This window comes from Lasioglossum baleicum, chromosome 2, assembly GCF_051020765.1.
Source record: "Lasioglossum baleicum chromosome 2, iyLasBale1, whole genome shotgun sequence".
NCBI lineage: Eukaryota > Metazoa > Arthropoda > Insecta > Hymenoptera > Halictidae > Lasioglossum > Lasioglossum baleicum.
The window spans coordinates 19,948,021-19,973,426 of NC_134930.1; the positions used below are offsets into that span (position 1 = coordinate 19,948,021).

The 25,406-nt window shown below is 40.8% G+C and overlaps 2 protein-coding genes across 5 annotated transcripts in view; both read right to left on the reverse strand.

The window, feature by feature from the left end:
* Positions 1-25,406, reverse strand: part of LOC143217574 (uncharacterized) — a 285,200-nt gene that overhangs the window by 141,775 nt on the left and 118,019 nt on the right. The gene's annotated exons all lie outside the window — the stretch shown is intronic.
* Positions 1,478-17,628, reverse strand: LOC143217623 (uncharacterized). The gene has a single exon (XM_076442114.1). It carries the CDS (start codon positions 15,799-15,801, stop codon positions 15,496-15,498), a length of 306 nt encoding a protein of 101 aa, XP_076298229.1. The 5' UTR covers positions 15,802-17,628; the 3' UTR covers positions 1,478-15,495.

Consider the following 25,406-nt stretch of genomic DNA (forward strand, 5'->3'; position numbering starts at 1 on the left):
AGCTCCTTGCGTGCCGACTGCACATCTTTCACAAGTAATTATTTTTCCTTCCCGATCATTATCGAAAACTGAATCACTATTATACAGCAGGAGATGTCTAATTTTCTTCGTTCAATTAAAATCGACAATTTCCTTCGCGAGGTTAAATTCTTCGCTATTTCAGTTCTACAAGCAGCGCGTGTTGGTTTCTTCAGCAAGTAGCATCGTAAGTCTGATTATCAGGCGCCGTTCAACTTTGCTGTTTCACGCGCATAACTTCACGCGTACGCAGTTCTAACGAAGCACAAGATAAATGCATTAAGGTGCAAATGTAATGACTTCCTGAAGAAACGCTCCCTGACTAGCTAATAAGAAAAAAACTAGTCTCCGTACATATCTATTATGAGAATCAAGGTGCTTCGTCTTCGATAGTTCTGCAGCTGATAAGTGATACTTTGTTGCAATCTAAATTCCAACCAGCTGCATCGGCGTGAAATTTCTTCTGAACAGAACGAATTACGAGTTTTTGTTCAGTTCCTTTCATACCGCGAAGGAAATGGTCAATTCTCTATCGAACTCGCTCAGAGGTCGATTCTCGTTCAGCAGCTGCAATTATGATTTTTCGCCAATAAACTTTTCGCTGTGGATAAACATTCCTGAGATGTATAAATATATCCCACACGAAAATATTTATTTATCGATTCTTCGAACCTGCTACACGAGTACTCTGTTTTATTAGGTTGGAGGGTGAGTTCTGTCGTATTTTAAAGGAAGCATCAATTTATAAAAACATTATTTGTAACAACTTTGTTTTTGATTTACTTCAACCTAATAAATTACTCTTTTCTTGATCCCCGGAGAATTTCATCTTTTCACGAATATCCAGTATGGAGCATAACTGATTCCACACACTTGAAATCAGAATAACTTTTATATGAATGGACCAAACTACTTCAATTTCTCTGTAAGGCTAGAAGAATTAGTTTAGTAAATGATGCGTAAAAAAATATATTGAAAAAATGCATTTGGACGGAATTGTGAGAAACAATAGTAAAAATTGATTTTTAAGACCTTTTTAGCTGGGCCAATAATGTTTGGTCAACAGGTATAAATTATATACGCTCTGAAAGTTTCATTGAAATTGGTTGATTGGTTCACGAGTTATAAACGATCAAAAATGGTAAAACTTGCCACTTTATGGTACAGTACAAATTACCACTTTCGATCGATTATAACTCGTGAACCAATTGACCAATTTCAATGAAATTTTCTTCTAAATTTTCGTTATTGGTCCAGCTACAAAAGTCGTAAAAATCAATTTTTACTATTTCACAATTCCGACCAAATGCATTTTTTCAACATATACTTTTTACACATCATTTACTAAAATAATTCTTCTAGTATTTATTACGTATGTTACTACGAGTATGTACTTATGTAATTATTAGTATGCACATACAAAATCACGTTCTCTAAAAATTCTTCATTCTTCCAAAACCATTCAATGTTAAATAGCTCGACCAAAAAATATAGAGACTCCAGTCTTTAAATCCAAGTTAGTTTCATACATTTAACAAGTTTATTTAACGTCTGTACGAACGTATGAAGTTACAACATCCGTATAAAGGGGTTAATCAAATTCTGGAGCGTTCGCGCGCGTATTTGCAAGAAGGAAGAACAACACGCCTAATCGAATTAGCGGTACCGTATGTTCCTATTGACGCACTCCTGTACTAGAAACCACACAGGTCTGCGTTCGCACAGTCGGATAAATTAATCCAGGGTGAACACGTGACAGGTCGCGGACTGTTCCGGAGTTCTCGCCTAAAGGTCTGTGTTTCGGAAACGCGAGACCGATCGCGCGGGGCACGGTTTTCTTTTCTTTTTCATGAGGAGAGAAACATGGATCGGCCCGTGGAACGCCATAAATTCGCCGGAACGTTCGGTCGTTTTCCACGGGGTCGTATATTGGACGAGCCCGCACAATAAAATGGCGGAGTTCTCAATTCGCGCACGGCACTGCAACACGTGGTCTCCGCGAAACTCCGGGCTTCGCACCGGGCAATCCTGTTTGCTTAATCTTCTTTGCGGCGCTCGATGGGGAAACGTATCGAGAGGACGCCGCGTGGGACGGAACGATCCTGTATTGCTCGAAACGTTGCTTTATGCTCGGCGTAATCTAAATCGCTTTCTCGAATTGTGTACATAATTATGAAAGTGGCTCTAAGTCGTGTGTTTCTTGTTTCGAGATGTTTAAAGGATGAATACGCATCGAAATTGCATCGAATTCATTTGATGTGGAAGAAAGCAATTTTCGCTTAGACCACTTTCATAATTATCGGCACAATTAGAGCGACGCTCGACGGTTCTCGAACGATCCGCAAAAGAAACGTCTTCTGAATATCGAAGAAATATCGACGATTTTCTCGAGTAACTTTACTTTCATTGCTTGGATACGGAAGCCACGTCGAGATTGCGCGAACGTTTTGAATAACTGACGCTCTCCGGAGATCGTATTGTTAATTCGCAGGCTGGTTCGAGAAACTGGGACAAGGGGCGGGGGAAGCTGAATCGATTTGGACCGGCTCCTAGATTCGATCTAATTTGTGATGTATAATTAATTAGTACCGGCTATGACAATGCTGCTGTCTCTGTTTTAATATTTTCTACCTGGATTGCAAGAAACTGGAGTGTGAAAATGATATACAGTATTTTGTCGATAATTGTCCCCAACACGGGTCTGCTCAGGGACAATTATCCGCCAAGGATACTATTCTTTGACTTTTGCCGAACGTAGAAAAGGACAGTGCCGATCGAGAGGCCTCGCTCGCCGAGAAGTGTAAACGTAACTAATCCAATGACAAAACTTCTTTATGCTTCATTATTTATTGGTGGGACTGTTTTCTAATGAAAATGATACCGAATGAGATATAAATCCGATTATATTTTCTTGTGTAATGAACGATGAAAGTTTTCGACGCAAAGGACAGCGTATGGGAAAGAAAGAGACGCGGAGAACTTCCCATACCCTGTTTTTCCTTGTAAATATTCTTATAGTCATTGTAAATATTGTCCGAATTATATCATATTTGGTATCATTTCCGTTTAAAAAATGCCACGAATACGTTGGTCAAAATCCCATAAAAAAATAACGAAGAATAAAGAAGTTTTGTCATTGGATTAGTGTGGTCTCACCGATATACCCGAGCCGTATGATGTCATACTTCTCGGCGAGCGAGGCCTCTCGAGCTTCGGGGCCCCTCAAGGGGGAACGCCCCGCAGGAGTGGGGATAGTTCTGGGACAATTTTCGGCCAGATATTCGATAAAATACTGTAACTAGACTGCGGATGGATCTGTATGCATTTATGAAGAAATTGGTTGGGTGAAATATAAAACACAGTAAAAGATTCTAAAAATTCGTGAATGTAATATTGCTTTTAATATAACAAAGTCGTTAAGGGATCAAATCAATTTTCATGTTTATTCCTGCTTCCTACAATCAATGCAAAACATTTTTATTTTGCATAAAGATCCGCAGTCTGGATACAACAGTAATTTCAAATTGTTCTAAAGCCTTCACTGTGTCGAATTACACCTCCTCAATTTCGTCATAAACGCATCAAATCCTCTGTCTCTTTCCGCAACTTTTCCCGATCTCGTTCCCGAGGAAACGACGGGAAAAGAAGCCGAGTAATTTGAAGAATGCCAGATTTCGTTGGCGAACGCCATGTAAAGGAAATCGGGGAAAATTTGATGTAAAAGCCCGAAGCACCGCAATAGGCGAAGCGTCTCGCGATATCGGATTCAAGATGCAGTTCTCTTTGTGCAGTGGCCGTAGGAACGCACAACCCGAGTGGCCTGTAGACCGGATGCATATTGCACTCGCGTTGTGCGGGCGTACTTGAACGATGCTCTTCCTCGGTTCTCATCGCGGACAAAGATACGGCGAAGATAGAGCTCTCGCGTCTGTTTCGGACGTTTATTTGTATGATCGGCGACTCGCGGCCGCATTCCCATGCAAATACTATCGGTCCCGTGATGCGTATTTTCGAACTTCGCCGGTTATGCGCGAAAAAATCGTGAACGAGAAGATCACAAAGGCATATTTTTCTCCGTGTCCGTCTCGGACACTGTCGAACGACCGAGAGAATGCGTCGTGCGTCATGCTTCGCGCTTCCGGGAAAGAGCGGGGTTTTTTCAACTGATTTTATATCCTCTGTTTTGGGAGGAGCGAAGGCTGGATTTTTGCTTAAAAAGTATGTGTTAGTGTTTTCAATGATAACGACCGAAATGAATGCAACTAGTCAACAATAAATTGGCAATGAAATTAATCAGCAATAAGCAGCGCGTACTTGTTCCAGAATTGACAATGTAGAAAATTGTATCCGCTACGTTTTTCATGCACGAAGCAGAGAGGAAGTAGCGAATTCTTTTATTCAGCGAGCCCATTTTTGTGAATCGCGATCAGATAAAATACGCGCGGTATAATTTATGTTTCCCCGACAATGCAGAGAATTAATAAAGCCTATGTTCGTTTCGCAATCCGCATTCGCAACGACGGTTCTTGTTTTACATTCGCTGACGTGAGCAGCCAATGGCATATGGACGGCAACACGCGGCGGGCATCTTAAGCATCTTTCACAGAAAAAGAGAATCGAATTTATTAATCACGGAAAGTTTTTGCTGCACAGTCGTGCCCGACATTCGCAGCTCGAATAATTTTGACCGGCTGCGGTTGGGCCGCTTTCGGCGACAGCAATTATTTGAGAGAGAGAGAGAGAGAGAGAGAGAGAGAGAGAGAGAGAGAGAGCAACTAGTTCCATAAATTTCTTTTCTCGTCTTCCCATGCTTTCATCTCGATGAGGCAAGACTACGTCTCCATGAAGGGAATCCAGTTTATTTCGAATACATATCAGTCAAAATAATTATATGTATATATTAGAGAAAATAATTAAATTAAATCAATTAATCCAGTATTTTAAATTTACTGGTGAAGCTTCAAGTTCCATTATGGCTGCAAACTTATTAAAAGAAGATACGAATACGCAAATAAGTCAGTGGACAGCACGAAGAACCCTCAAAGTAAAAGCATTAAGAAAATAAAGAAGCCAATGTTATCGAAAAAAAATATTAAACGTCGTTTGGAATTTGCTACAAAATATAAAAACTGGACAACTACTGACTGGGAACGGGTTATTTGGTCAGACGAGACCAAAATTAACAGAATTTGTTCAGATGGCATGTCTTGGTGCTGGATTCGTAAAAATGAAAGGCTTAGACCACGACATGTGAAACAAACGTTAAAGCATGGAGGCGGATCTCTAATGTTCTGGAGGTGCCTAACAGCATTTGGTGTTGGATCACTGCACCGAATTAATGGCACCATGAATCAGTACATGTACAAGGATATTTTACAAGATCATCTCATAGATGCTGTTGAAAATATGCCTTTTGAAAAACAAAATAGTAAACCCCATAGAGAATCTATGGGGTTTACTAAAAAGACGACTTCGGGGGATTCATATGACTCCCAACCAACTTCAATCACAGATTTGTATGATAGAATTCAAGAACAGTGGGAACAAATATCTCCGGATTATTGCAAAAAATTAGTAGAAAGTATGCCAAAGCGAATTAGTGCAGTTTTACAAGCACAAGGGTTGTGGACGAAATATTAAAAATAAATAATATATTAAATATTGCCAAGTATATTGGACGTGGTGCAAAACCGAGTCAATCTATTTTTGTTGTCATTGCTAAACGAGGAGACATTAATTATTGAAAAAAATTTCTCAAGTTACTTCCAACTATGATAAAAATAATTATTATAATGTTGATTTTTTGTTATTCTTCTATATTCCTAGCAATAAATAATGATTTATACAAAACTTGTGGTTATTGGTTCACAGTTTCGCTCCTTACTGTATGTAGATGTCCTTATAAATCTTTTTTGTCATAAATACATAAAATCCGCAGTCTAGTGCACGCCGATGCTTCTGACTCCCATTTCAGACGTCCATTGAGGATAAGCTTTTGACGATTGCAGCGGTGGAAATCGCAGCAGTGCATCCACGGCGCAATTGAATTCAGTCGGCCGGTCTTCTCGCATAAAGGCGCGGCAATTATCGTCGGAGAATGCAGGCATCGCTGCGAATTTTCGTCTCATTGTTCTGCCCGATCGAATCCCCGCGTTTCTGTTAAATTTGTTAGCTCGCAACAAATATCCAATCTTTCGAGATGAACGTCGCAGCAGTTGTTAAATAATACAAGGACACTTCGCGAACTGAGAAACGCGCGAGTTCACCTTGCGATTCAATTTAAGCTTCGCCCAGCGCTGCCAAGATGGCGACGTTTCATTACGTTTTCCAATTCCGAGGCTGATCGTGTTGCAGAAATTTGTAGGCAAATAACTGTTTAACCTCGAAACGCAATTTCGAAATTGTTCACGAACATTTTAATAAACGGGGCAAGCGGCTCAAGATTATTACAGTCGAACCAATTTTTATGAAATTCCGGTCACTTTGCCGGGAACGTCGATGTCCGCGTGGTCAGCATTCTTCGCTACAATATCCGGAATTGTAATAACTTTTCTGTCTCTATTGGAACACTGTGCCCAATGAGATATCGATTCCCTTCATTTCGAATGCTAATAATTTCCGTTTATCGGATAATACGCCTCGACAAGATACCTTTCATTTCAAATCCTCTTTCAACTGATACTTTTTAATACATCGCCGTCTTTCGTCCGCAGCTTCCAATCATCTCGTTCAATTGTTGCTGCCGCTATTGTACAGCGTGTTTCATAACACGCTGAAAAACCTCGTAAATCTTTCTCCCGTACAACCCCCGTGCAAACATTTTCGGATCATCGAGCCGGGGATACTGGAAGCTCGTGGTCTGCGGGAGGGTGGAATGAAAATGAAGGTTCTAAGAAACGATCTACAAGTTAAAACTGAACAAATTATTCTTCTGTCTTCGATAGCAATTGGAGATCGCGATTTTGAACGTATAGTATTTCACGTGTGTTATTAATTTACGTATCGAGACTATGGTTTTTCACAAATTTCACGGTTGTTCGTACAGCAATAAATTTAAACATCTGAGAATCGTAGAACCGGCAAAAGAGAATATTGAGACGTATCAGCAACAGTAGATGTAGAAGTCGTTTATCGTCAGCACATTTTCAAACATCAGATATTCTTCTCTATTAAATTAGAGGACTAGCTGATTATGTACATTGTTTTTGAGAGTGGTTTTCAAATGAATTTTTCCATCTATTTTATATGTATACCCATATTTTGCTTCCGGAAATTAGTAACTGTATTCTAAAACTGAATATAACGAATGTAGTGAAATAGAGAACTCTATGTCGAATTTAGAACGAATTTAGAACACAACCTAATTGATATGTCTATGAGGAAGCAGAGCTATTTATAGTTGTTGTCCGTCGGAAGAAGAAATCTTCTTAACCCGAGGTTTCCGTTCTCGAAAACGCGGAACCGATTCCAACGCATGCGAAGCGTCTTCACGTGTATTTTCCTACTGCGGTCTCCACAGTGGTTGTAACGTCCAAGTAGGAAGCCATCCAAGCTATCGTAAGCTGAAATGTAAACACAGACGCAAACACAGATCTCCGAGGGTTAAAGATTAGTTCGACATCGTCTAAATAAAATGTTCAAGGATGGAATTTATTGTAAAAAATCATCTTGCAGACCTTTTCGAAACTTTTTCAAAGAATTGCTACACTTTTAACGTAGCAAACGATTAGAAGAAGCTGATTTGTGAGATTTATAATTCAGATACAATTAATATTCATTAGAGACAGCGTTCAGTAAATACTCACTCAATTACAAACAAAATAGAAATAAACAGCTGAAAGTTGAACGGTGGCGACGACTGCGATAAGTCACCCCGTGAACAAGACTGCCAGTTATTCTCAGATTGTAAATATCCACGTCCGGTTTTTGCAACGGTCAGGATGTGCGTGACGGTAAATTCGTCGACGGATCCGTCTCACGCGAGTCGAACCGTCTGCTCGTGAATCAAGCCAGCCATAATTTCCCCGGCAATCTCGTTAAACCTCCCTCGGGCTGAAGCGACGTGATTTCTTTTTTTTTTTCTTTGAGGTTTAAATCCCAGTACAGGATTTGCTCCACGTTCCTAAACTTTGTTGTGTAACTAACTTGTTGCTACGTACGCCGAAAGTGGAGACTCCCTGACCAACTCGCGCCAAGCTTCACTACTGGTCTTGGAGTATGTTTATACCGCATAATTTATAAATTTTCAACTCTCGTAAGACCTTCGCTATAGGGTCATTCCATGCCGAATCGATCACTTTTTGTAGGCACCATCGCCGATTTCGTTCTAACTGAATATAACTATGTTGTAGTCCATGTGAAATTAGGGGGGGGGTTTAAGTCATCATTTTGCCGGTTTCGAATTTTTTTAGAAATGGCAGGCCTTCAAAGTTTTCAATTTTTGCCCATTTCGGCGAAAACGGGCCTCACTTACGAATTTTTATCTCAAGAACTGTTTGTCCGATTGAGCTAAATTTTTTTTTTTGTTTTATTCGACAAGGATTGGGCTATTACAAAATAATTTTTTCAACCTCGAAAATCAACTTTATAATGTCGGAAAATTTAAACAAATTCTTCTTTTGCGTTTTTTTCGATGATGGGGCTCGGTGATTTAAATTTTGAAAAAGATATGGTTATATTCCTTGAAGTTAAAAAAATGGAGTCATTTTAAAGGGGAAACTTCACAATTTGAATTGGAGCACTGCGAACGAAATCAGGAGAGAGTTCGCCGATACGCGTTGATTGGTCGGATCTCCGAGGAACAAACGGCAGCACGTTGTATCATATCGCGAGTCCGATGCGGAACGACCCCTCTCGATCCAACTGAACAATTTGATGACACGCGTCGCACGTGTGCGCTTCAGGGGTAGAAAATGCGGCCAGGGGAGGCCTTGACCGCGAGAGCACGGCTTCCAGGGTTATATTTATTCGGAGTGAACATGGCCAGCCTTCGAGGAGAATTTCGTATTAATAGATGCCTGTTCGTACACTTCGATTAGTATCAGTTTTCCCTCTTGCTCGCTCGCCGGAGCCACCCGACACACGACGCGATCGAGTATCCAACCCTTAAGAGGGGAAACCTTTTCCACGATTGCAAGGGTGCGGGATGCGCCTTCTTATTTCTCCACAATGCAAAGTTGGAGTCTTTCAGTAGTGAAAAGCGCTAGACAAAAGATCAATCTAGCCCGTGATCGCCCTCAAAAGTAATTGGCAGCATGTAGCAGTCTATGCTGCCGAATAATGCAAATTACGCCTCGTAACCGTAAAAATAGAGCTTTCGAGAGCGATCGCGGCCTAGATTGATCTTTTATCTAGCGCTGTTGTGTCCACCGAAAACTGAGGAAGTTTAAAAGAATGTTGCAAGAAAGAAAACTAGAACAAACGTCTGCATTATCGAGAAATTAAAAGGCGCATCCCGCACCCTTGCAATCCTGGAAAAACGAGTCGTCTACCCTGTTAATGGTGAGAGAATTGCATTCCCGCGGCAATCGCGGATTCGTTTGCATCAGGAATCAATTAGGATCAGCATAAACAATGATCACAGGGCGCACGGGTGTCATAAATACGTCCCTGCCAGTACGACGCGCACTCGTAGCCTATAATCCCTGACGGTGGCATCGAGCCGCAACATCTCCCTTAATCCCTTCACCCAATTTCCTGGGCAAAACCTCGGATCGACTCTAAGTCGATTGATCCGGACGCGACTGTACACACCGCGTCGGTGTTGCGCACACATCTACATTATCCCGGTCGGAACAGAAGCCCTGAAGTAGACACCCATCCTTCCCGGATCCGCTTTTAAATCTTATTCTGCCGTGCAGCCACGTGCATGTAATTCTCCCTCGGAGTTCCTCCCCGTCTTTTTTTTTTCGTTCCACAGCCTCGTTAAGTCGTGGCTCAAGCCCTAATTGAAAGACTGACCCAGACCGACGATCGCCCTCTCTTTCATCGCGAAGGGTGTCTCCGAAATATAAGGGTCGCTGGACCTCTCTGCCGGGGGTCGTTTCACTGCCGGTTCTGCGATAATGAACCGGTTAGGTGAATTTTAACGTGGCGACACAGCAAAATCCTACACGCTCGTGAAATTGATACGATGCCGGGGGGGGGGGGGTTGAACAGAGTTATGATATCGATTTCGGCCCTTGACACAGCTATCAAGGACGAGCGAACGAAACAACAACACCAGCGTGTCGATCGGACAATATATTACTCCAACACGATATTGTTTATCGATTTAAGGACTTAACTGGTGGTTGCAGTTGAACGACGAACAAATGATATTACACGGACATTTTCCATGGATTTGGATGTTTAGAAATCTACAACGATTCTTTTCATACAACCTGTATACATTAATATATTTGCAGACATAAATAATATAACATATTAGATGATTGTGTGCGCCAGTTCGTGGTTAAAGAATACACATCCTTATTAATCAATTATATATACATATTTTTAAATTTATAAGTAATAAATTCTCCTTCTGTTTGAAACCTTTACATGGATTTTTCAACCTCTTCTTGCCTAGTACTTCATTTTTCATAATTCAATTACAAATGTATTTTATAATTGTGCTCCATTGCAATTACGAATTACATTGTAATTTAATTGACTGAAGAGATCTGAATTATAAATCACAACATAATTGAATTACAATTTAATTCAATTACTTTGTAATTATAACTCTGGAGTAATTCAATTGTAATTCTGCACAACTCTGCTATACATATGCATAAGGATGAAGTCTAAGAGTGGGGGAAGGACCTAAGCGGTAAAGGTGCCGCGTATAACTCGCGAGCTACAAGCTGGAACTCCCTGATCTGATACGTTAAAATACATAAAGTGTTTCCAATAAAATTCTCACTATTTTGAGAATTCCTTAAACACTATTTTATACATGCAATTTTGAATACTTTTTCCAACAAACAAAATATTTCATTTTTAAAAGAGCACGTAGGATTAAAAACGGGCTATTAGTGCGCGCTATTCGAAATAGCATTTTGACCCATTCCCCGGTTCCAATTTTGAACCAGTTATCTAGAGTCGTTTTAGATTTTGCGGGGGCGACGGAACAAACGAGATCTCCAGCTCGAAATCTGCCTGCAGAAAGTCGCATTCTCTGGCCTAATTACCATTCGGCCAGGTATCGAGCTGTTGCGGACCTGCTGGACCTTATCCGGCAAACAGTGCACGAGCAAAGGGAAGAAGGAACGGCTGGCTGTGGCGTATGCGTTTGCGAGCGTGATTAGAAATTCTCACACGCGTCCCTGTGGCCGATACAGAGCCACCAGGAGACTGATCTGCATTCCTGCGAGGACAGAGACAGAGATAAAGGCGCGTACTCGCGTACGTTATTAGAAACTCGCACAGACAAGCCTTCGCGTGCACGTGCGACAGAGGGCTAAGGGTACGTATGCGGTTAGGAGAGATAAGGGTTGACGACGACTGAGTTCGAGTGTCCATATCGATCCGACAACCCTCTACGCACGCTGAGATTCTAGCAGTGCGAATAATCTCCCGTTCTTCGGCTACGCGTGCTTCAAATTTTCATTGTACAACGAAACGAAATTGTCGAATGTACTAGAGCATTTTTTCCTTGCTCGTGTTTTTCAAATAAGTGCGAACGACTCGGCTGGGTCTTCCAGTTTCGATAAAAATGTTGAAGTTATTTTCCCCAAACGGGGAACATTTTCAATTGTTTTAGACGAATTTGAAGAAAGTGGTATCAAATAAAATTCTATTTTCATTGGTAATAGCATTTGTAGATCTGAAATAAATTAAAATCGTACTCTACTTTGTCATATTTTATAACCTAGCTTTTATTGAAAATTTTCAAATCCATAATTCCGTAAAAATCCGCAGTCTAGTAATTATATAATATAAAATCATTAAGGGAAGAAATATGTCGGTGTCTGATCAATAGACTGCGGATCTTCATGCATTTATAGCACAAAGTTGAGGAGATGAAATTCAAGACTGTAGTAAAATTTAAAAAATTGGAATAACAAAGTATTATAGTATAATAAATAGACTGCGGATGTTTATGTAATTTTTTTCAATTTTTCTCGACGAATTTGAAGAAAGTTGTACCAAATAAAATTCTATTTTCATTGGTAACAGCATTTGTGGATCCGAGATAAATCAAAATCGTACTAGACTTTGTCGAATTGAATGCTGCAGCAATTTAAAAAAATGTGTTCAAGCCGTAAATGCATAAAGATCCGCAGTCTAATAATAAAGTGTACATCAACGCATATCGTGTTGTCTCCGAATACAAGTTCAACGAAGAAGAATGTAAAATTCTACTGATTTCTCCACTATCAAAGAAACGAAAAAGATGCTGATCGATACGATCCCTGAAAAACACTCCGTGATCGTAAAAGATGATTGGCGGAGTTTTAACGAGGCACGAATAAATGGAGCAACCTTCGCCAACAATGTGTCGAACGAATTCCTCGAAAAGCAGCTCAGTTGTGCCTGTTAACGGTGCAATTTCTTCGCCGATTTCTTCTCCTCGTGTACTCCACATTCCGTAAAATGGTTTCGCACGATAGAGACGCGTAAATGGTTGAGCGAAATAGGAAAAGCGTGGTTCGCGCTTATGGTTGACGGCAGCGCGCCAGACGCGCACACCCGGAATGAGAGTATAACGTTACGCCTAGGCTTCAATGTCGGGCAGATATGAATCACGTCTGGCCGTCTGAGGCCGCTGTTGCCGCAGCGAAGGTTTAACGGTGCTCCTGTCAAAAGTGAATGCAACAATATTTGCGATCTAACAGAACTGGGTTTCGATTTCACGCGAGCCGGCTCGCCTCGCAACAACTGATACGCGTTTCGCGTGATAGCCGGCCGTCCGCCGCCGTGCCGCGCCGTTTCTTCACTCTGATCCGACGATCTTCAGGATACAGCTCGGTCGATCAACCCTGTCACGCCGGCTAATAGATGTTGCAGAGAAAGAGAGAAGTTCCAGAGCGCTGGCCCGCCTAAAGATCGGTTTATCTTAGCCAGTCCGGCAGCACCTCACTATGTAGCCTGGTTTTGTGTCCAGTATTTTCCAAATTTAATTATATAAATAATTATAATGGTGATTTTTTGTTATTTTTCTATATCCCTAGTCAATAAATAATGATAATGATTTATACAAAACTTGTGGTTGTTGGTTCAGTTTCGCTCCTTACCGTATGTATCGCTTTCAGCTTAAAACTTACTGTACCATTATTCAAAATATTGTTAACATTATTAAATATGTCGGTGACAACATTGTACTACACCTTCAGCTTGAAAATTGCTGTACCATTATTCAGAATATCTAAAATTACGAAGTAGTTAAAAAACAAAGGATTAAGCTTAATAAAAAATTGTGATGTGGTTCCTGTGTCTTGCAGTCAATGCAAACATTTATTATTTTGCACGAAGATCCAATTACATTGTAAATTAACGTCGTGAGTTATTGAGAGGCGAATCGAGCTGACAACATTGGTTAATAAGTCACATCTCGAACGCGTCATCCGAGAAAGTCAAGAAGAATGTTAAACATCCTATTACAATTAGGGAAAATATTTCTTAAAAAATTGTCACGAATTTATGAAGAAGTCATTGAGGGATGAAATCAATTTCTATTTTCCTCCTGCTTGCCGCAATCGATGCGGAATATTTTGATTTCGCATAAAGATCCGCAGTCTGCTAATAAAACAACGAGAGTACACTTGTTCGAATCGATCCGAATTTGTGGCCAATTCATCAGCGATGCCACGCGACTGCGCCGACATCTTGTACGGAGGTTGTTTTATACAGATTACGAGGTGTCTCGGGAACAGATCGACCGCTTATCGCGCGCGTAAATACACGTCCTTCGAAAGGGTTGAGAGATTCAGGTCGCGATGCAGGGGACATTCTATTTCGCCTCATTTATTCTGCAGGGTAGCGCCGCGTCGTTCCGGAAACGCGTCCATTAATGTCCGCGCGCGATAGTCTGACGTCGGGGTAAGGTATAAGTGGCTCGCTATAGGCCCATTATGCATTGCTTTGCAGCAAGTGCAAGCCTGACCCGGCCCGACACGACCCGACTCCGAGGTGCGTGCACGTTTCAAGCGGAGCCGCTTGTGCAAATGCGCTCCGCGACAGAGTGCAACGGTCTGGAGTGTTCCGTCATGGAACGTGCTCGCCTCTTTGTGCATCAAAATTGTACGCGACTGCGGTAACGGTGCCCCAGGTGCATATAATATCAGCCAGATCGCATCCCATTATACATGTACGATGATTTGGCCGGGTCCCATGAAAATCGCCGACACCGTTTTCGCCGACAACGACTTTGACCGACGAATTTAACCGACAATGATTTTAGTCGACGACTGAATCAATATTGTCACCGCAAATTCCATTTCAAATAAAATCGTGACATGTCATATAACTGAATTTAAGTCGCCTGAGAAATTGAATGAAATCATAGAACAAAATGTCATAAAACTTGGAAAAGCCAATTTTTTACCATTTATTACAAGCTTTATGACATTTTGTTCTTGAGAATTCTCAGTTGAGAAAAATGACTTTGCCGAACAACGAAATACTTTTACCATTGTCTTTGCCGTGGTAAATAAAAAAGACAAGACACTATTTGGAAATGAGAGAAAGAGTTTCACAAGACGTAAAACACATGATAGAGACTCGTGACGATCGGCTGAAGTCTAAAGCGTATAAATGATTATTACACATCTACAGAATCTTTAGTTGCACGATGATTCATGCAATACGATTCCGCAGCACATGGTTCTACTCGATGCATGACAAATGCTACTCAACAACAGAAGCGCTAACCCATAGAACACGGTACACAAATTATTTAGCTAGAAGCTACGAACAGTTTTACCTGTGATTCATGTATCTTGGTCGATCTGTTCCATGAAAATTCGAAAGGGAATGAACTGAATGTATGTATTCGATGTACAGTTACGCACATAATTATCATCGTTTGTAATTCGTAAACCAATTAACCAGATTCAAGGAAGTTTTCACAATGTATACATATAATTTACACGAGTTCGCAAAACACATCTCTTGTAACAATCAATTTTTGCTATTGTTTTCCACAATTTCGACCAAATGGATTTTTCCAACATACTTATCAGTCGTCATTTATTAAACAGCTAGCCTCACAGAGAAATTGAAGTGGTTTGGTCCATTAAAACAAAAGCGATTCCGATTTAAAGTGTGCGTGATGAATGACGTGCGTAACTAAAGTTACTTGAAAAGCTACTTGATCAGTCTGTACCGAGTTACATGAATCATCCAGTACACATAACGCCTCCGTCCGCGGATCCTCTAACTCACCACATGTGACCTATGTCTCTTCTCCTTAGAATGATGTTTAGCGTGATGTTTGCTGCTTCTGTGCGGCGGATACGTGTGATAAAAGATGAGATCGAAGCAAGGCTGGCGTCACCTGACCTCCGCCATGTTGCACTTGGCCACCCCTATCTGCTGCGTGTTCTGATGATTCTGATGGGCTGGTACGCTCAGGTTCGCCGAGCACTTGTTGTGCAACTTTCTCGAGCTAGCCGAACTGTTCGTCGACGTCTCGTCGTTCAGCGTCGCGTTCTCCAGAGTCAGATTGCTTTCGTCGATATCGACAGCGAACGCGATGCGATGATGAGGGGGTACTATCTTCACGTTCGAGCCTATCGGCGTGACCGTGGTAGCCGGGTCCAGCTTCACCAGAGCCGCTTGTAATTCGAGGGCATCCATCACGCTCTACCAAGAGACTAAACAAATCCAGATCCTCTCGCGATCCCCACAGCCACGTGTTCGCACTATCCTACACCGCTGCTTACTTCGCTGACTTATCCTCGGCCTGCTCGATCACGTCGCGCGCCAACGCTAGCTCTTCCATCGGTGGCAACCGCCCTCTAACCTCTATCTAGCCTTTCTCTCTCTCTCTCTTTCACTCGTCTCGAGAGACAACACGCCGTTGCCCACTCTTCACGCGGATATTTTGCTGAAACCAAACAAATCCAGATCCTCCCGATTCCCACAGCCACGTGTTCGCGCTATTCTACCGCTGCTTATTTCGCTGACTTATCCTCGGCCAGCTCGATCACGTGCCAACGCTAGAAACCGCCCTCTAACCTCTATCTAGCCTTTCTCTCTCCCTCTCTCTCTTTCACTCGTCTCGAGAGACAACACGCCGCGCCGCACAGTGGTCTAAACCGACGAAATCTGTGTCAAAATCAAAGAACTTTCGATAGAAACGAGATAGAGCGATGAAATTTTTTAAAATTAAAAGCTGAAACTTTGCTGAATATGGGATAATTATGGAGATTGTGGTGCGAACGTTGTTTAACCTTGAAAGAATTCTTTAGACTTGCACAACTTCAAGAAAATTGTGGTTTTTCCTAATACGACGCGCGGAAAATTTTTTTTATTAACATGCGACACATCATTCCTCGTAGATTTTTTCACGCTGATGCCAAATCTGGTCTAAAAATTTGTCTACGACCTCAGGATATTGCAAAATCGATTTCTTGAAATTCTACATGTTTAACGAATTTTCTCAAGGTTCAAAAACGTTCGTACCATAATCTCCCTATTTTTCCCATGTTCTGCAAAGTTTCACCTTTAATTTTAAAAAAATTTCATCGCTCTACCTCATTTCTATCGAAAGTTCTTTGATTTTTACACAGATTTCATCGGTTTAGCCCACTGTCTTCCGGCGTGCATCGACTCATCACACAAAAATGTCCCGGCCTATTTTCGATCTCGCGCATCCACCAGCTTCTCACTGTTACGGCTCTCCCCGCGGAACTTCGATTAACGCGACTTCTACATCACACTTCCTCGAGCTACACTCTGGATTAATTTTGATTTCACACTCTAGACTCTAGATCTTTGGTGGTTGTGAACTATGGTCGAGATGGAAGGCTCTGGTAGCTATACTCTGCGAGAATAAACGGCGATGAACTCTCGCGAAGGGTTCTAATGCTGCCAGAGGTGTGCGGGAACTCGAAATCTCGAGATTCTCGAGTTTATCGGGATTCCTGAGGTAGTAGGGATTCTTGAAATAATTTGTTCTTTATATTATATTGGATGATTGCGAAAGTTCCTGTATGATATGAAAATAAAACCCAAGCGATTACATGTGGAAAGAACGATTTTATTAAGCGATTATTTAATCAACATTATTTTGTTCGAGTCTTGCCTAGCACTTTACAAGCTGGATTCCTTTTTTTGGGACATCTGCGTGGTTTTTTCAGAGAAGCTGTGGAGCTCTCTGAGCTCGAGGTGCGCGAGAACTTTTGCAATCATTCAATACTTATACAGTAAGGAGCATTCCACACACTTTAAATGAGAATAACTTTTATATGTATGGACCGAACAACTTCAATTTCTCTGTAAGGCTAGGAGAATTAGTTTAGTAAATGACGTCTAATAAATAAGTTGAAAAAATGCATTTGGTCGGACTTCTGAAAAACAATAGTAAAAATTGATTTTTACAATTTTTTTAGCTGGGCCAATAATGTAAATTTAAAAGATATGTTCTGTCAACTGGTATAAATTATATGCGCCCTGAAAATTTCATTGAAATTGGTTAATTGGTTTACGAGTTATAAACGATCAAAAATGGTAAAACTTGCCACTTTATGGTACACTACAAATTACCAGCTTTGATCGGTTATAACTCGTAAACCAATTAACCAATTTCAATGAAATTTTCAAAGCGTATATAATTTATACCAGTTGACCAGACAAGTCTTTTAAATTTTCGCTATTGGCTCAGCTACAAAAGTTGTAAAAATCAATTTTTACTATTTCACATTTACTAAACTAATTCTTCTAGCCTTACAGAGAAATTGAAGTCGTTTGGTCCATTAATAAAAAAGTTGTTCTGATTTAAAGTGTGTGGAATCGGTTATAAATAGGTCATTATTTTCAATTTTCAAGAGCATCATACATCGTATTCTCGAAATATTCGGGGAACCCGATTCCTTCGGGAATTTCGACATTTTCGGGAACCCGACTATAAATGCCGGCAAGTTTCGATTCTGCCGGAACCTTTCCTCGATGTATCAGGTCGGAAAGAAAGTTCTTGCGGTTTTTGTTATTTTGATTTTACAATAAAAACCGCAAGAACTTTCTCTCCGACCTAATATATATGTATATGTAATTTCGAAGCAACTTATCACGACGCGTTGCAGGCTGCGCGCGACTTCCGTACCGCGAAATCTTTCTCACTGTAGGAAGATCTCTCTGATTTACAACCCGGCCTACCAGTGTTTTATTCTTCCAAGCATATTCGTGCTGCACGGTAGATCGAACACGAGTTTATGCTCGCCGCGAAAACGAGCCGCTCCTGGCATCAAGGTGGCAAGCTCTTCACGCGTAAACCTTGGATCCCGACTGTATAACGAAACACGTAGAGGTCTGTTATTCCTCGATTCTCTACCGGGTGGTTGCTTTAACGCGATGTACCTATCTCCGTTGTTTAGATGCGAATACCTTGTGTAACGATTCGACAATGTAATAAACAGACTGTGGGAAGAAATTCAGTATGCAAATTCGCGGTTTTAGCGATGCACTCGGAGAAATTGAGGTGGGCAAGTGGTTTTATCTTTCTACGTTAATTTCCATTGAATTCGAACCGGTCTTCTCTGTTTCATTTTGTATAGGGCAGAGTCGGGCAGTATTTAAATACTTCTATACCACTTGAAATGTATTGACGGGCTTGAATTGGACAAATAGAGCCTCGGTTCTACAACGCCATCCATGTACTACAATATGGAATAACGAATAGACCATTAACCAACCATTAAAATTATTTAAATACCGATTGGAATAAAAGATATACATAACTTTTATTCGTTATTCGAAGGTTCGAATAGAAAAGTATCTTTCATTTGACTTTTATTTAAATAATTTTGTATTCATCGAATACATTCTCGGCGAATACAAGATTATTGTATATATATCTCGAACGGAGAGAGCGGAGTTCCGTATAAAATTGGATTTCGCGAGTTGGGGTATCAGACCGTAAATTTCGGTAAACATTCGATTTCCAGTCATAACGTGGCTCGTAAACGGCGGAAGAGCGAGAGCTCTGACGGAAAAATCCAGGCACTTCGTACGGATCCGGCCTCGTGTCGGATGTTATTTCCTGTTTGCAACTGGAGACGCCTGGGCGTCGAGGAGTACAGGCATGATTCATATACGCAGCGTCTGTCGGTGTAGATAGAAGGCAGAGAATTTGCTTGCCACGTCTAGGAAGCAGACGTCGGTGCATCACGGTCGGCTTTTTTCGGGAAAACAAGGAACGGAGAAGAGAATCGAGCGAAACCCGAGACCTGTGCGCGCAGCTGTGGGTGGACGTAACGCGTTGCTCGCCGCAGAAATCGCTCGATATCGAGAGTGTTCGAACAATCAGCCAATTGCAAGGTTACGGTGAAAGGTTCCTATCGATCGATCTTCAAATCCCGCCCACCGAATTTTCCGCGCGATTCATTTTCCGAAAGTCGAACATCATTTCGGGATTCAGTGAAAATGTACGGTGGACAATGTGTTCCTACAGATTTTATAACAACTTTTAAGTTACTTGTTGTACTGCAATGTATTTTTTGTTACCTTTCTTTTTTGTAGAGGTGTGGGTGTTACCATCAGTTTGTTAAATAATAAATTATAATATCAGATAAGGCTTGAAACGAATGATTCGTAAAACATTTGTATGCGACAAATTTGACTTCAAGCAGTGCTTTTGACCGATAACAATCTAAAAAGAAAAATTATTTACACATCAGCTGCTACACTAATCCTTCTAACGTCTCAAGAAAAATCAAGCAGTTCGGTCGAGTTTTGAAAAAGTTACTCGTTTTTCAAACGTGTAGAGTTTGTACACCCTCTGTAATTCTCAAGAGAGAAGATCAGGATAATCGATTTACCCCTAGAGTTACAGTAAAGTTAATCTAGAGTAAAAGGACATGTAACAAATAAGTGAATAAAGCTTGTAACTCTGAATAGAGAAGATCAGGATAATAGTTTTATTCTTAGAATTACAATAAATTGAATCTAGAGTTAAAGGACATGTAATAAACAACTGAATAAAGCTTGTAATCCTGAATGGAGGAGATCAGGATAACTGATTGATCCTAGAGTCACTATAAATTTAATCTAGAGTAAAAGGACATGTAACAAACAAATGAATAAAGCTTGTAATCCTGAATAGAGAAGATCAGGATAATGGCTTGATCCCTAGAGTTAGAATAAAGTTAATCCAGAGTAAAAGGACACGTAACAAATAACTGAATAAAGCTTAGTTCTTCATGCCCACAGTTTAATTTGATAAATTCAGCCGAGTTCGATTATGAACATATGAAACGAACGTCACCACGACAACGAATACCAATTAGTGAATCACTGGTTTCGGGTCTCGCTGCGGTGAGAAATTTATAAAAACGTCCACCGTTTATGGAGTATCAGGATTCCTCGATCGTTTCGTTCGATCGCGAAGAGAAAGTGGGAGACAGGTCGAAGTACCTATCTTCAGTTGAAGTACGTATCTTCAGGGTTCGAAGTTCCTTCGCGGACTGTGTGCACCGTGTCCTTGAAACGACCCCGCGACTCAAGATGCGTGCAATTAAAGACGCCTATTCCTTGGATCGTCTACTTGCGAAGAACTTTTATACCCGGTTTATGGAGCTTTATCTTGCTTTATGCTTGGCCGGGAATACGGCGCAAGTATTCGCGAAAGGAATCCCAAGGGCACGGGTCTGGACTCGAAAAGGACGGTCAACGCACTTCGGGGGACCTCTTTGTGTGATTCAGCCGCGTTTCTAAATCGTTTTCGGTGAGCATCGGCAATGAGACGGCTCTAGAACGCCCACGAAAACGGATACGGTGTCTGTCCGATCGCCATTAACACGCTCGCTACCATCCTTTATCTCCACAGTCCTTGTGGGTACTGCGCTGTTCTTGTAGAATGTATGAAGGTTCGTAAAGAAAATGTATACGCGTCCTGGTCGTTATTAGACAGCGGATCTTTGTGCGAAAGTGGAAACTTTCTGCCTCGATTGCGAGAGGCGGGAGAAAAATGGACATGTCTTTTTTCTTTTAATCTTTTTTCTTCTCGATAATGCAAAGATGGGTTTTACACGTATGTAATAGAAATTGCAGGGAACCAGAGTTAAACGAAAACATATTTTGTCTTACAATTATTTTAAGGGGGTGTTCTCCTTTTCAAGATTGCAAGGGTGTGGGAAGCGCCTTCTTATTCTTCAATAATACAAAGATGGGGGTTTTCACGAAATAAAAATTACAGGAAACCAAAGTTAAACGAAAACATATTTTGTCTTCCAATTATTTTAAGCGGGTGTTCTCCTTTTCGGGATTGCAAGGGTGCGGGAAGCGCCTTCTCATTCTTCAGTAATACAAAGATGGGGATTTTCACGAAATAAAAATTGCAGGGAACCAAAGTTAAACGAAAATATATTTCATCTTTCCATTATCTTAATGTATCATATTTTTTCAGTGTTGGTCGGGTGAAATATAAAACAGTAAACGGTTAGAAAAATTCAAGAATATTGTAATGTTGTTTTTAATGTAACAAAGCCATTAACACGTTCCGTGCTGAATTATGTGTTTTGTTCTACTCTGCATTTTTTATAATGTCTCGTTCTTTCGGTGGAAATATATCCTTGGTGTTAAACTTGTTATAAAATATATGCTTTCACCGCATTAAATAAATATGTATATTTTATTCCCGCAATAGATGAATAAAATAAATTATTTTGCATAGAGATCCGCAGTCCAGTGATAACCCATGACTGATATTGGCGACTACGCACCAAACCGACTGTGTTCGCGTCGCGGCGGAACACGGATCAATGAATTTCTCCTAACCGCAAGAATCTCCATAATCTTATATTACCTCTGTGTGCTGTTCGACGAACAAAATTACATTCCTGCTTTGAAACTGAACGACTGAATGCTGGGGAATTGTTCGAAGAAATTGTTACAGTAGCATTCTGCGAATTCGATTGAATCAAGCATGACATTAATACCAAGGAAGGGGTTGATCCAGTAGCGCGTTATAACTAGCTGGGGCCTTGGGCAAAGTAGAATTTAGGGGCACCAACTAAATAATTTTATGAGAAAAACGTAGAACTTGGATCTTGGATCTTGGTTTGTGTTCGGGGCTCCCTTTTGCTTGGGGCCCCGGGTTGATCCACGACTTGGATGATCGAAAAACTTCCTAATTATTCAATTCATGTACAACATGTACACAAAATTATTGTACTGCCATGTCCAGCAGCGGATGAAGTAGCATTTTGTACGAAAATACTGGACTGACGTCAAGTTTCATGCTTAACGACCTGATACATTCAATAAAACATATATGTATATGTATGCGTGCTGATCAGAAATTGGAACATGATCAGAAATAGGGATTTGCAAAATATACATCGTATTCACATACATTATTCTTTTCTTGAAGCTTGACATTAATACCGAGGAAGGGGCTGATCCACGACTTGGTTGATCAAAAAACGTTCTAATTATTCAATTCATGTACAACAAGCTTGTGTAGAATGTAGAAAAGCGTTCCGGCGTTAGGTCCAATTTGGATTGGAAGAATAGAGAGGGGATCGAAGAGGTGTCGAGCCGACGATCGTCTCGAGACGATCGGTCGCGGCTGATCCACGATTTGGTTGATCAAAGAACGTTTGAATTATTCAATGCACGTACAACAAGCTTCTGTAAAATGTAGAAAAGCGTTACGGCGTTAGGTCCAATTTGGATTGGAAGAATAGACAGGGGATCGAAGAGGCTGTCGAGCCGAAGATCGTCTCGATCGTTTCGAGACGATCGGTCCTCGGATTGTACACGATGACCGTCTGGACACGCAGACCCACAGGATGTGCCCGATGACGGGGTCCAGGGTCGTTAGAGGTGGACAGAGGCGTCGAGTGTCTCGAACAAAGGATCTCGAACCGCGGAGACTGGACAATTACCACTCGAGCGGCGACCTTTCCGTATTGCTCCGAGCGGAGAATGATGGCGGGCCTAGGGAGGTAGGCACAGCCAACGACGATAGCCTCTTTACAGGCGTAATGACAACTTTGCCTCCCCGCTGGTAACTAGCCGGCGACGAGCCGGAGGTAATTAAAGGGCGTGGAAACTAGGTGGCTACGCCAGCTGACTCGAACGATTTTTATTTTCTCTCGACGCGCGCGTACAAAGCGGAACAACCGTTCCGCTGCTCCAGTCTACCGATCTTTGACAACTCGAAAAACTTCATTCGAACCAGAAATGCACGATTAAAGTGCAATGTGAAATCGAGTATTTAATTTTGATAAAAAAAAACTGATAGCGTAAGGTCAATGTCCCTGTTTCTGATCATTGGACTGCGGATCGATATGCATTTATGTATAGGAAAATTGAGTAGATGAAATTGAAAATTGTAGGAAAAGTTTCGCAATTGAAGATGCCGATATTATATGATTTCTCCTCTATTAAAATCATTAAGGGAAGAAATAACATTCAAGCTGAATGAAACGGTTTAAAAAAGAGCGAAATTGCAACTGTTTAAGAACGCGAAATTGTTTAAAATGCTTTTCATTTACAGAACCAGAAAATATTTCGAATAGAAACTGAAAATGTGTACACAACTCCTGAAATCGCGTTGCATTTTGTACGAAAATACTGGACTAATTTAAACTAATGTTTTACACAACTATTTTGTCGTCTCATTTCCTACATTAAATAAGAAATATAGCGTGTTGATCAGAATTAGGGATTTGCAAAATAAACATCTTATTCAAATAATTCGTGATTATTTCAAAGAAAATTGCTGTTGCATAAATTAATGGTGTAACTATGAATAATTTCACTTATTATCCGCGATCTATGCAGTTTTAAATCGCGACACACTTTGTAGCAAGCGACGGCTGAAAATTTTCACTGAATTGTGGGAAAACCTCGTGCCCTCCTCTCGGCACGGTTTGTCTCTTGGAAATTTATGAATTAACGGTGCCCGATATGCGGAATTAATGAAGGAATAGGCTCGTTCTTTTTTTTCTCTCCTTGTCTTCATTGTCTATCTTGATCGAACACGCGTTCATCCACCCTCTCAGACCGACGGCCGCCATATCGTAACGGATTTGTTTGTCAGCTTTCTCTCCGCTGGAACGCTTTTGTTTCTCTTTAGATTTTCTTGTTTCACTTTCTTTAGCGACACGCCAGTGCCAAGAAACAGCAGGTTATCAGAGAATCGTAAGCGTCACACGTAATATCGAACTAACTCTAGTTCATATCAGTTGAACAAAATACAATAAGGAAGAGAAGTGTTGAAATATACCTTGGAAGTAGAAAAAACATGAAGAATGTGTGGACAAAGCTGTTTGCGATTCAGTCGAAGCCTTGCGCTAATGAACAACTGATGATGAATATTAATCCCAGCTACTTGTCGTGAAATTGGCTTACCTTCGAGGAACCTCATTTTTCCTATCCGTTGTTCCCTTCGTTCGCGTTCAATTACCGACCGGAAGTTACGCGGAACTTTCCACATTCAAACGACTATCAATCTGATTCTTCGCGCGGATCATTTCGGAAAGTTGGAAGTTAAGCGGTAGCGAAAATTTCCGAACAGCTTACTGACCCAGGCAATCTTTATTAATTAGACAGCGGGTCTTTATGCAAGATAAACATTTTTCACCCGAATTGCAACAAGCAGGAGTGAAATACAAATTGATTTTCTTTTCGTAATAGGTTGAAAATAATATGACTGTATTTTTAAATTCATCTGATGTTTTCAATCACACCATTTTCGACATAAATTCATTGAATTCGCTATCTACGTATAACGAATGAAATAAAAATTGATTTTCTTTCGTAATATGTTTAATAGGTTGAAAAGAATACAAATATTTGTACTGTTTCAAATTGCACCTATTAATTTTGGTTCGAAGTTAAGAAGTAACGGAAATTTTCGAACAGTTCGCCAGACAATCTTTACTAATTATTAGACAGCGGATCTTTATGCAAAATAAAACTGTTCCAGCTGAATTGCAACAAACCGGAGCGACGAAGAAATTTATTTTCTGTCTTAAAATGTTCAATGGGTTGGAAATAATTTTTACTGCTTTAAATTACACCTACTCATTTATGTCACAAATGCATAAAAATCCACACTCTACTAATTATCAAGGACGTGTAAAAATTCACGAAACTCTGACACGCAAATTCGCAAGAAAAAGCAAGAGAACAATTCGGAAAAAGATTTTCTCCCACCAAGAGAAACTATCTGTGAAAATTGATCGGAACGCATTCAACGCGCGACTAAAGAGTGCTTTACAAACGGTGATCTA